Source organism: Corvus kubaryi, unplaced genomic scaffold (genome assembly GCF_017639235.1).
Source record: "Corvus kubaryi isolate FWS band 111438036 unplaced genomic scaffold, C.kubaryi_AGA036_p1.0 37397, whole genome shotgun sequence".
In the NCBI taxonomy this organism is placed as follows: Eukaryota; Metazoa; Chordata; class Aves; order Passeriformes; family Corvidae; genus Corvus; species Corvus kubaryi.
In genome coordinates this window covers 2,760,385-2,772,520 of record NW_024581136.1, presented here as the reverse complement: position 1 = coordinate 2,772,520, position 12,136 = coordinate 2,760,385, and the positions used below count along the sequence as shown (strand labels likewise).

Here is a 12,136-nt window from a genome sequence, read left to right as displayed (position 1 = left end):
TATTCTGACTTAGTGCCTCCCACTGGTTTGTTTTCAAACTAGTACAACAAGTCTGGTCTTACAAAAGAAGAGCTCCCTAGTCCATAAAAATACTAACTCAACTACAAATTTTTCTCAGTATTTAGTCAAGCTGTCTCAAGCAGTCACCATAGCAAATTCCTAAAACACTTATTTGTTCCACAGCACAACAGCTTGAACGTGTTCACAATGAGAAAGAGCCCAACACTTCACCATAAAACTGATTTCTAACCCTAATTTCCCACTCAGGTTTAGTGGTGCTGTTAGTGTTATATATTTTAATGCCACAAGACCTTTACATGTTTCTAGACTGTGTTTCAACTATTCAAAGTGCTGAAAGTGCGATCAAAGAGTAGAGTTTTGTATCCCTTTTCCAGTACACCCTTCTCTGGCACTGGCAACAATAGCCAAGGGTTTCTAGGTCTGTGAGGGCCAAAAGGCACACACTCATTTGTACACGCTCGGGCAAGTATTCACACACAAATACACGCACTTTGCTTTACGGACCTGCCCCACAACATCAGAAGGCTTCCTCCAAGTAAGGAAATTCAAAATTTCCTTAAAAATGCATTAATGTAGACACCTAGAATTCATGACCCTGACATGAACTGCTTAAAATGGCAGTGAGATGGTGGTGAAAAAAAAAAAAAGTACTTTTGGCTTTAAACTTATGCTGTCCAAGTATTGCTCTGGAACAGAGAAACACAAAGTCTATGCTCTCTCACTCTATCAAGCAAGCGGCAGGTTACATTCACCCACGTGATTTATCACAACAGTTAACAGCATTTTTGAGCATACACATACACATAACCCTTGGCATTTGTTCTTCTACTTAAGGCCATCTGCAGCCTGAATGAAAATAAAACTATCTGAAGAATGCTTCAACCATTACCCTTCTGTACTTACACATACAAGTACAAGAAGTAACAAAACTGAGTTGTGCCTCCACCAGAAAACAGATCACTGACACAAGTTAACACTGCCTCCTTTCCTCCTCCCTTCTCTACAGTGCTCTCCTACGACAAGCATCATAGTAGCTAGTACTGTTAAAAATCAAGAACATATCCCTCTTGACAAAGTTGACAAATTTTTCTAGTGGGCACATTGGCTTGCTGGACTGTTTATAATGATCCTTGCAAAATGAGGTCTGGAATGTGACATCAGCACCGTTGTACAGGATGCGGATAAAGTGTTCTTTGGGCCTCTTCCCATCCTGCCACAGCTCAAAAACTAATCTGGCAGCAAATCTGGGAAATCTGGCCTCTGTAATGCCCAAGGCACTGAGAACAGGGGACAAGGTGACATCATGCGCAGAGTAGAGAACAAACACTTCTTCCTTCTTGCCTTCTGCAATACGCTGCAGTCGATTGACAGTCTGGTTGAGGAGAGGATGAGTAGCCAATAGTGCATACAAGAAGTAAAGTTTCTTTTCCTGTCTTTCTCTCTCATCCTCCAGCTGATGTCTCTTGATTACTTTGAAGTGCTCCATACCAATGCAGCCAGTTTTGGTACATGGAAATGAGACATTATGACAAAAATAGCACAAGAGAGAATCTATTGGGTTAGAAGCTCTCAGCTGCCTGGTGGGAATGCCCACAATCTTTGCCATATCCACATATATTTTCTCCAAATCGTTGTTTTTCACCCGTAAGCTGTACTGCCTGCGCTGCTCCTCTTCTAGGTAGTGGTTTCTCATGGGACAGTCGCAGCTTCCCGAGCAGAAAATGGTGCTCCACTGGTGCCTCATGTTGATTTTCTTCCAGTCAAAATCTGGCAAAAAGGTGTAGAGCAGCGCCAAAGCACTCTGCAGGGTTCGGCTTTTCCCTGTGGTCTCCAAGTAGAGCTGCTTGGCTGTCCAGTCACCAGGGAGCAGTTTGTGTTTGTTGATATAAATTTCTCGGAGCAGTTGTCCATTTCGCAAATGTTGTACAACCCCTGAATTTAGAAACAAATTCACATGATTAGAATCTTTGCAGTTTTGAGAAAAAGAATTACAGCTAGAAGCCTTACTGATAAATGAACAGTAAGTTAAAAGGTTATAAACTTACAAAACTGAACTTCACTTGTGACTGACTATTAGGAAAACTGTCTGAAACATGAGAAATCTGCTATTCTTCAGTATCTCTCAGATTCTAGGAACTAACCTGAAATATAGAAAAGAAGTTGGTTCTATCAGATTTGTTTAAAACCTTAAGTGGTTTAATATTTATTCCTTGGACAGACTGATTGTGTCTAACATGACTATAAAAGTAAGGTGTTTTTGAAGACTGCACCTGAGTCAGGTTTTCAGGCAGGCAGAGAATGCTGTGTCCCTGAAAATTTATGGCAGCCAATAAAACCACCAGCAGTCAGGAAACAAATACACAGAATGTAAACTAGTGTGTAAACTCAAAGAACAGTGGTGAGGTGCAGTAATTGCATCGAACTTCCTTCTCCATCTTCCTTTGGGGAGTATTTAAACTGCTTGGTAATTTATGCTAAGCTCTGCCTTTATCCAGTTGGAAAGGGAGAGTGTATCCTTCTCATGTGCCAAAAACCTCTACTCCAGTGTTCGCATTTCTTGCACTAACCTCTCACAGCAGCAAAGCAATGGGCATGAACCCTTTATGCACTAGAACACCTTTACATAACTTGCTACAGGCCACAGGAGTCTCTAGATGCCAGCTCAGTTACACAATCCATGTACTGTGTGCAATTTCACACACAACATTATATTGTTAGGAAGCGTTCTGTGATGTCCTGCCTTGCTTTCTCCTCCTGGTATCACTTTGCAAGACTTGACAGTGACCAAGGATATCTCCCAAAGGGATCCCAGAACACACAAGGATCTGACAAGGGAAGAGATGTATAAAGCATTTCCACAGACCAAGCATCAGGTTTGTCTGCTACATCAGCATCTCTTGTAGGGGACAGAGGGTCCCTCTGAATCACAACCCTGTCAGTAACAGAGCACCAGATCTTCCTCAGGAGGGAGTGAACACTGCTGTTTGTCACAAGGGTAACAGTGCAACTGTGTGGTGTGTAGTAACCTGAAGGAAAGGTGCTCTGCCTTGCTACAAAGAAAGTTAAAAGAGATGCCAAGATTGACCAGTGTGTAACAGAGTTGTCAAGCTACAGGACAAAGCATGGTTTCTGCAACTGCTGCCACTTTTACAGTAGAGAGTCTAATACTTTATCCATATCCCAGCATAGCATAGGATAGGACCAACATGATAAGTTTACATAAACAAGCATTTATTTCAATATAAAGAGAATTAGAAGATCCCTCTTCAAGCAGACTGTGTTTTACAGAGCAGAGGATGAGACAGAGCTGCTATGGGAACTCACCTATCTGCGTAAGCTCTCCCATTTCACATAGAGAATGACTGGGGAAGCGAGGCAGGCTGCTCAGGGAACCATCCATTTGGGCTGCAGACCCTTTGGACATATGCTTAATGAAGGCTTCAAGCTGAGGATGAGAAGGTTTCCTAGAGAGGTAAAAAACCAAAATGTGAAAACTTCCAAAAGTGTATGGGAAAGCAACTCGAGAGAGTCAAGTATTCCAAATATGTCAGCTCAGAAATTTCATGGTGTGAGGTTATTTCCCACTGAGACAACATCTGCTCTTAGTCAGGACTTTTCCAAGTATGGAAAAGAAATCTAACCACTTAATACCAACCAAAGAACTATAGGAAAACAGATGTCATGTTAAAATTATGATACCTTTCAGTAAGCAATTTAGAACAATATCTGGGGGTTGCTTTGAATTCAGTCACTAATACTGTTATGAATTAAAATGAAAAAGAAAAGGGATTTAAAATTCCTTTAAAAACCCTGCAAACCTCTCTCCAGTTTCTGAAGTACCAACGCTCTTTAACAGTGCAGCCAAAGGCAGTAACATTCTAAAGGGGTTCAAATAACCAGTATTTTAAATAGATGATCTTGACGGAATTCTCAGATTTTGTAATGTACAAAGCTGATTACAATCTCAGCTTTTATTTCTACTTCCTTCAGCCTCAAATCAATTAGAATGTGTAGTCTCAATTACATGGGACAGGAAAGTACCATTAAAACTGGAATAATTGGGGTACTGCACTTTTATCCAGGAAGAAAGAGGCCAACACTGCTGGACACTTACACAGGTAAGATACCCCCACCATGCAAGTGATGAATGCAGCTGGAAAAGAGATATTCACAAAAATGTCTGAGTTAACTCACTGAAACAGAGTTCAAGTCAGTGAAAGAATGCTTAGATCTCCCAAACTGTGCTGAAAATTTCAAATACACTACAGACTCAGCTCACTGTGGTACTGCTGTGCAGAAAGCTACAGGTACAAAAAAAAGCCCACAATGTAACCCAAAGGTAATCTGAACCTTTAAAAAATAAACCTGTGATCATGTTCCTACAGCAGAAATGCATTACATGAGTGGGGTCTTCTTTGTTAAATGTCAACAGTTACCAAAGGTCACACAGTCACCTCTCTAATTTTGTGCAAAACTAAATCAGAAACTGTTGGCAACCCAACTCTGCCCTAGACGGTTCTTGTCTTAATAGGATGTTCAGCTTGAATACAGTTAATATATTTTCGTGGTGCTTAAAAAAATAAAATATATATAGAAAATAAATTTTGTCAGGGATCTTTTACAGAAGTCTGGGACTTGTGTTTACTGTTCATATTTACATTTTTTAGAATGATAAACTACTTTTGATATAAAAACCTCAGGTCTTAAAAAGAAACCCAAGTTGCAGGACCCACCAGAGGGAGCAGTAACACCACTAAAGCAGGACTGAGTGTCTGGAATCAAAGTTTACTGAGACAAAGACATGCGTGCTTACTTAGAAGAGCCAGCTGAGAAACTATCATACATGAGAGGACCTCTTGCAGAGCTATGCTCACAGCCTGCATAGACATGAGGGCTCGTAAGAATCTGTCTGTCAACAGAAAGGTAGCTCATATCATCTTATAAAATTGGAATTTTCCAGTATTTTATTTACATTCAGGAAAAAAACCATCCTGGCAGGAAAATGCTACAATTATGCCACAACTGCCAGTAAGAAAAAGAAAGGAAATGAGACAAAAAGCATAATGAGATTAAAAATCAGACTAATTTTTTCATTTTTACTTCAAATTAAAGGAAAACCAGCCAATTTATGATATTCTAAATCCACAGCTTCTTCTGTACATTGTAATTTTAGCAGGGCAAATAAAGATTAGTATTTGCAAAGCAGAAAAAGGAACGAAGCCTGGTTTACGTTTCTCAAGCAGCAGAGGCTTCCTGTTGTACAATCGTACATCAGAAGCTCACTCCAGCTCCAGAAGAAAATTTCCAAGAGAACATTTTGTACATCGCACTATTTTCACAGCCCAGCAGTGAAATCTAAAAATGGAAGAATTAAGTTGAGAAAATTAAATTACACCCATTAGCAAATGGCCTTTTAAGCTTATTACAGAGGTAGCAGGCTGAACCACCAATTTTCTAAATCTTGAACTTCACAAAACTCTACACATGAATAAACTGACAATCAAAATTTTCCTTAAATGCTGTTCACTTAATTAACAAGTTCTGCAAATACATATGATAGAAAACTAGAACAACTGCATTATCCATTCTGCTTCTTTTTCTGCTTTGCTCACAAAAGCCTGAAAGAATTCTAACAGAATCCAACCTGTGCTGATAAAACTGCCAGCAATCACTTGTGGGAAGAAAGGAAGGAAAGAAGAAAGCAAAGTATTTATCTGTACTTTGCAAAAGGCATTTTCTGAAAAAATAGCACGCAAAATAAATTAACTTTCAAGACAAAATTTAAAAAGAGATGATAATTGACAAATTTATATTCCAGTGTATTAATACAGCGTATTAATAATATTAGATATGGAGATTCAAGTTACTTAACTTTGGATTACACTGTATTTAAAGTGAGCACAAAATAAGCACATGCCTGCAGAAGTGCATTGTGAAATATGACTGTTGGACATCTTTCTGAATAGAAATTCAAAGCTTACTTCTTGTTCAGTACATATCCCTGTACAACTGGGCAAACAAACACCCATTTTTCTCAGCAGCAGGATTTGCAGCAGCACTCAGGCTCCCAGCTGACAAAGCAATCCCCCTCCCACACCACGACTTGGCTTTTATTTAGAATATGAATCCTCCTGTTGAATTGGCCAATTTACTGATGCTGCAGGAGATGGAGTATCCAAGGCAACACGGCTGAGGCTGCTGGGGCTGTTGGAGCAGGAAGCAAAGGAAATTGCTCAGTTGTACAGTTGAAAAGACTGAATTACCCTTAAAATTTTATTTCCATTAAAATAATCACAAAATAAAAACGGGCTAAAGAGATATCCTTCTGTAATTTTCCTGGCATTACAATGGCAAGCTACCACATTTACAAAAGGTATTAGTATAAAAAAAATTTCATATTTTGTCAGAAAATGGAACAGCTTTTCACTTAAACCCACTAACAATAGCCACACTTCCCAATTTTAACATTTGGTTCCTTTATTTAAAATCTGTTAATATGCCTTTTAATGATTTTATTTATGTACAATAGAATAAATTTTATCTGTAACAAAACTGAGGATGCTTCTTTTCCCTCAAATAATTAATTCAGGCGACCTTTTTGTTATTTACGAACTAAACACTGGGATAATAGATCCCAGATTTAATACTCTGTAATGCACTAGCATTAAGATGGACCAACACTTAAATCCTTAATCAACATTTAAATATCTTATTTGCAAAGGTCTTAAAATGCTTTAATACTGAAATATCACCTCTTTATTGCTACAGTGTACATGGAAAGAAATACTGCACAACTATTTGAACTATATTATGTATTTCTGCCAGGAACAGAGCTGGCATCCTTCAATAAAATTTCCTTTTTCCTTAAGGAGTTGAGATGCATGGCAAAAGCTGAAAGGACCAGGCTTCTCACAAGGAGTTGCAGAGCCCTCAGTGCATCACTCAGTGAGTAAATGTGACCACACCAGGCTTCAGACACACAAACATGACCTTTCTGTGATTGTACAACGCAAGATTCTCCCTGCAAACTGTACCAAAAGCAAGTCCCTTTCTCTTTACTTAAAATGCAAAAAATCATTTTAGAACTTCAAGCAAAAATAACATGTGTTTTCTGTGAAGTTCAAGTAGGCAAAAAGAAAAAAAAAGTGTGAGATCAAAGGACTACACAGTTTCCTTTTTAGAAGGAAAATGAATGGAAAGAGTCACTAAACCCAACAATAGATCACTGTAGTCTACAAGAGAGATCCTAAGGCAGCAGTAGTACTGTTGGGGATTATTTATTCACAAAGGTCTCGCAGTTTTTACATTTTTATAACAAACTCCAGAGTGCTCCCCTGGCAGGGGCTTGGAATGAGAGGATCTGTGAGGTCCCTTCCAGCCCAAATTATTCCATGGCTCTGTAATTCCATCTACTTCACTGCTCTGAGTCTTCAAAGTCAGCAGAGGCCTCAGGAGACCTTTCTTCAGCTGATGCTGGTCTGGATCCTACTTTGACCTCACCCCAAGTCAAACCCACAGCCCCTTTAGCTCACAGTATGATGGTTGTCTCATCTCCCACCTCCCAGCTCATTTTTGTGGCAGTTTCAAAACATGTGCATACTGAACCTAAAATTTCAGTATTTGTTACTAAGCTTCTTATGATTAACATCAACACCTCTCAAAATGCCTTCAAGTATATGCTAATTAACACAGCTTACTATCAAATTATAGCAGTCTTCTGAAATCATTTCAGCATCTTCCAAAAAGCATTTCTTCTCTCTCATATACAAACTCAGTGAAGAAACTGTATATTTTTTTACATTTGACACTATAAATGTGAGCTACATAAGGAAAAAAACGTGTGGGATTAATTTATTTACCCCATAAGCGAACACTATAATGAAAGGATTTTCATAACATCATTCAAGTCATTTTCTTGAGGAGAAAGTATGTGTTATTTGGTTCCCTCTGGAAATTTGCATCCAGAACAATAAAAATGATAATAATAATATTAATTGAAGTTTTAGATGGAAGAATCTCCAAAGCATTTAATCCATTTGCTTATATTCATTCCACATTTATATGTCACAATCCATAATTCACAAAACCCAAGCGTGACCTCAAGGCTATTTTGCATATCCATTAGAAGTCCATGGGGCTGTGGCATAATCTGCTTAATTAATGAATTCCATCAGCCGAATGTCAAGTCAAATAAAGAGCAGCCTGCATATGAGCAGCTTGCTTATCTGATGTTGTGAGTCCAGAAAGCTTAAACAAGCCAGACTTTCCATCAGGCATCTCAACTCAACTGCACAGCAGCAAGAAACCCTCAGTTCAAAGGCAGCAATTACAGACCCTGTCACACTCCCCATATAAATACACTGACAATCAAGCACCCAATTTACATCACAAAGGAATATAAGCCTGACAGCCAAACACAGCAAATAGCTTCCTGATGCTGAAGTAATAAATGTTCCATTCAAAACAATGGCTGAATTCTAGATTTATTCAGTAAGGTCAGCTTTAACACATCTGGACAGAATGGTGCAGAGCCAACTCTTTTAATCTTTCTGATGCCTTAAATTAGGAGAGGAGATGCTATTTTACATACATTCTGTTCTTGAGGAGACGAGGTCGTTCAGGGGCTGTGAGTGGTAAGGGCTGTGTCATCTACACACTGATGCTCTAATGCTTCATAAATCAGTGAGAGCCACAGGCATTCCCCCTCTGGCCTCCTCAGAGCCTGGCTGTGCCCTCTTAACTGCTCCATTTGGTCATTCTGTGTCAAAGCCACACTACTCCCTTGCCTTTTATGGATAGTTTTTCTGACTCCAGGGCCTTCATGTTGTAGTCCTTGCCTGAAACTGAAGTGGAAACAGCTATAAAAGCTTCTCTGACAAATACAAAACTGAGGTCTCCTGTGGCACACTGAGAAACACAGCTACTCATCCAACACTGTCACTTGCAGTTAACATCTTTTCAATAAAGCTCTCTCACATACATTCTAACATGACAGATATAAAGAAAGATCAGACGATCAGAGCCTTTAGGAACTCCAATAGAAATCTGGATCATATTTCTCTACTTAGTATTTCATGCTGGAAATAATCTCACCCTTTACAGGCAGGTCATTAAAAATGTTATCACAGCTATTAGCACACGATTCATTTTCCATCTTGTTAGAAAAATTAATTTCCCACTCCACTCTATGGCTGGACTCCAGATAACTGGAGTTTGGTCTCCTCTCTGCAATCTCAGGAATGCACATCTCATTTCAGGAAGCCACTCAGTTTGCAGCAGACACAGAGTGCTTCTGGGTTTAGGTACCGCTCAAGGAAATCCAACTTCTCTTGGAGGATGTTGGATCAGACCACTGAATAACACCTCTTGACAGAACAGGCACTTTGGTGGAAGCTGAAGTGTGAACACAGAAAAGCAGCAGCCAATGTCTGGCCTCCTGGGCTGCCAGTGCACACATGTTCAGTTTTTCATCCACCAGAATGCCCAAGTCTTCTGCAAGTCTGTTCTCAGTGATTTCTCCCAGTCTGTCCCCATGTCTGGGATTGCCCTGACCCAGGGGAACTTCTTGACCCTCTGGAGTTTCTCATGGACCCATTTCTCAAGCTGGACACAAATTTCTTGTCACTGCAAAGTTACCAAGGATGCACTTGCTTCCACTGTCCGTGTTAGTAATGAAGGTATCGAAGAGCACCAGTCCCAGAGCCCTGAGGGACACCACTCATCACTGGCCTCCACCTGAACATAGAGCTACTGATCACCTCTGCATCCATTCAGTCAATTCCTCACCCACTGAACAGTCCACCCTTCCAATCCACATCTCTCCAATTTGGAGTTAAGGATGCCATGTGGGACCACACTGAAAGCCTTACAGAACTCCAGGTAGATGACACTGGTCAGTCTTCCCTTGACCACTGTCTCAGCCACCCCATCATAGAAGGCCACCAGACTGGTCAGGCATATGTGCCTTGAGTAAAGCTGTGCTGGCTGCCTTGGATCATCTCCTTGTCTTGCACATGCCTAAAAACTCCTTCCATGAAGATCTGCTCCATGATCCTCCCAGGCACTGAGGTGAAATGCACTTTCAGTGTGGCATTAACACCTCCAGCACAAGAGTAAAGCCATTTGTGAATAAAGAAACAACGTTCTTGCTTTTCTGGTGTGGAATTAAAGACAGAGGAGACTTCATGCCATTCTGGAAAAAGGTAGTTATGGTCCATCTACACTGCTTTGTGTACCTACTGTGCCTCTTTTCCTGAGCGATGTAGGCAGGAACACAACACACAGCCCTCAGCCACTGAAATCTCCACACCTGACGCTGCTGAGGAGACAGCAGCATGAAGGGGTAGATTTGTCCAGAGGTTTTGCTAACATATCTTGGTTATTTTTCTTTTAAGTATTCAGTAGGTTCACTTGCAAGTCCTCTGTTGGAAAAGTCATCATCATCATCATCCTACTTAAAAGTACTTACATGTAATCAAAGAAGCCATGTTGGGAAATTACATCATCACTGGTTTTTTCTATTGCTGTACACTATAATTTATCTGTATCAGTGAATAAAATCTAAACAAAAAAGAAGATTCTGCCACAAAGAAGCAGTTCAGATCATATCTGCACTCAGAGTGATTCAGGTGTGATAAGAGTTTTCAGCAACCTACAAAGACATGATGTTAGACAGAAGCACTATACTGAAACAGAAAGGAAAATGATGTTTTAGTGGCAGTTAGACACAACTTACATGTGACAGTTCTAAACAGTGAGAGGTAACTACAGGAAAGGGGTAGTTTTCAAGTAACAAACAGTAGCACTTTCTCTTAATTTTTATTTTAATAGTTAAATGTACAACTCCCATTTTTTCCCGAATTTTGACCCAAATCATTAAGGGAAAACTCTGATAGCCTAGATTTCTGAAGAGCAAAAGAAAAAATAATATAAAATACAAATATAAATTTTCTTATGGTAGTGCTGAACTGCCTGAGAGCTTTTCGTATTCAGATGAAGGGAAGCATGCTGGGCTGAAATGGAAGAGACCACCTCAAACAACGCACTTACATTTTCAAAACGTAGAAACTTTTCTAAGAGGAATGGCAACCTAAATATCCAACTAAATAGCTTTTGCTTTTTAAAAAAACATGAAGAACTTACTCTGGTCTGAACTGGTAACATGTAATAGTTGTTTCACAGAAAATACTGTGCACCACTGATACAGGGGTTGTTTTTTTAAACCACGGTAATACACAATGGTCAGAAGTCACAATGTGCTTCAGGCTGCACAACTTGTTTCCTGAAGAGGAAAAAAATTATTCTCAAGCAAAAAAAGAGCTTAGTAAAGACAAACTCCAAGAATTTTACCTGCTGGGCACCAACATACAGTCGATGTCAGGTCTCTTTGTCTTGGGAATGGCATATAGAGGATACCTATCACCATGTCGAATCAGCACGTGAACTGACACCAGCTTAAAATAATGAGGGGCATGACCTAAAGTGAAGAAAGGGAGAACAAAAACAAAAAAAAAAGAGAGAGAGAAAAAAGTTGCTACCTGCATACACTTTCTTTAATAAAAAAAGCAGGTATAGTTAGCTTGATAGCTGTGGTATTGCAGTGAAAGAAAACATCCCTAGGAAAATACAACTTACCAACCCAAGAAAGATTTCACTTCAGATCGCAAGACACGTTATACAAGACTGAGGTTCTTAGCACATCTCCACAGTACATCTGAAGTCCACCAACCACACAAAACATTATTCAAGCACTGAACTCTGTCAACACAATAAGTTTATTCCACTTACATAATGCCTCTCTTCCAGTCCCCATCATAATGATGGATTTTGCAGTATGTCTAATCTGGATCTTTTTGATATACTAGTTTGTGATTTATTTGATAAGCATTAGTAGGATATGCTAATGAAAGACTTCATTCAGACTCGCTGCAGCCGCTGTGGGGTAAAGAATGCAAATATGCCTTCTAGCTGACCATGTCTAATGGCTTGGAATTCCAAAATTAATTGCTTCTGTGGGGGGTTTCTTCCAGAATTCCAAGTCAACTGTTTGAAATGCAGCCGACTTGCACCAGGAATTACAATTCAAACATTAAATATCTACACCTCTCCCAACCCT

At 39.6% G+C, this 12,136-nt stretch overlaps 1 protein-coding gene across 3 annotated transcripts in view; it reads right to left on the bottom strand.

Moving 5' to 3' along the window:
- Positions 1–175: 175 nt before the first annotated feature.
- Positions 176–12,136, bottom strand: part of PXYLP1 (2-phosphoxylose phosphatase 1) — a 49,910-nt gene continuing 37,949 nt past the window's right edge. For 2 of the 3 annotated variants that reach the window (XM_042042204.1, XM_042042201.1), the window contains 3 exons: positions 11,371–11,497; positions 3,346–3,485; positions 176–1,953 (listed from right to left, as the gene is read on the bottom strand). In XM_042042204.1, coding sequence (XP_041898138.1) covers positions 1,022–1,953; positions 3,346–3,485; positions 11,371–11,497 — 1,199 coding nt within the window. In that variant the 3' untranslated portion in view covers positions 176–1,021. Of the gene's footprint in view, positions 1,954–3,345; positions 3,486–4,834; positions 6,226–11,370; positions 11,498–12,136 lie in introns of those variants that run through there. The other variant, XM_042042205.1, reaches the window with a different exon arrangement.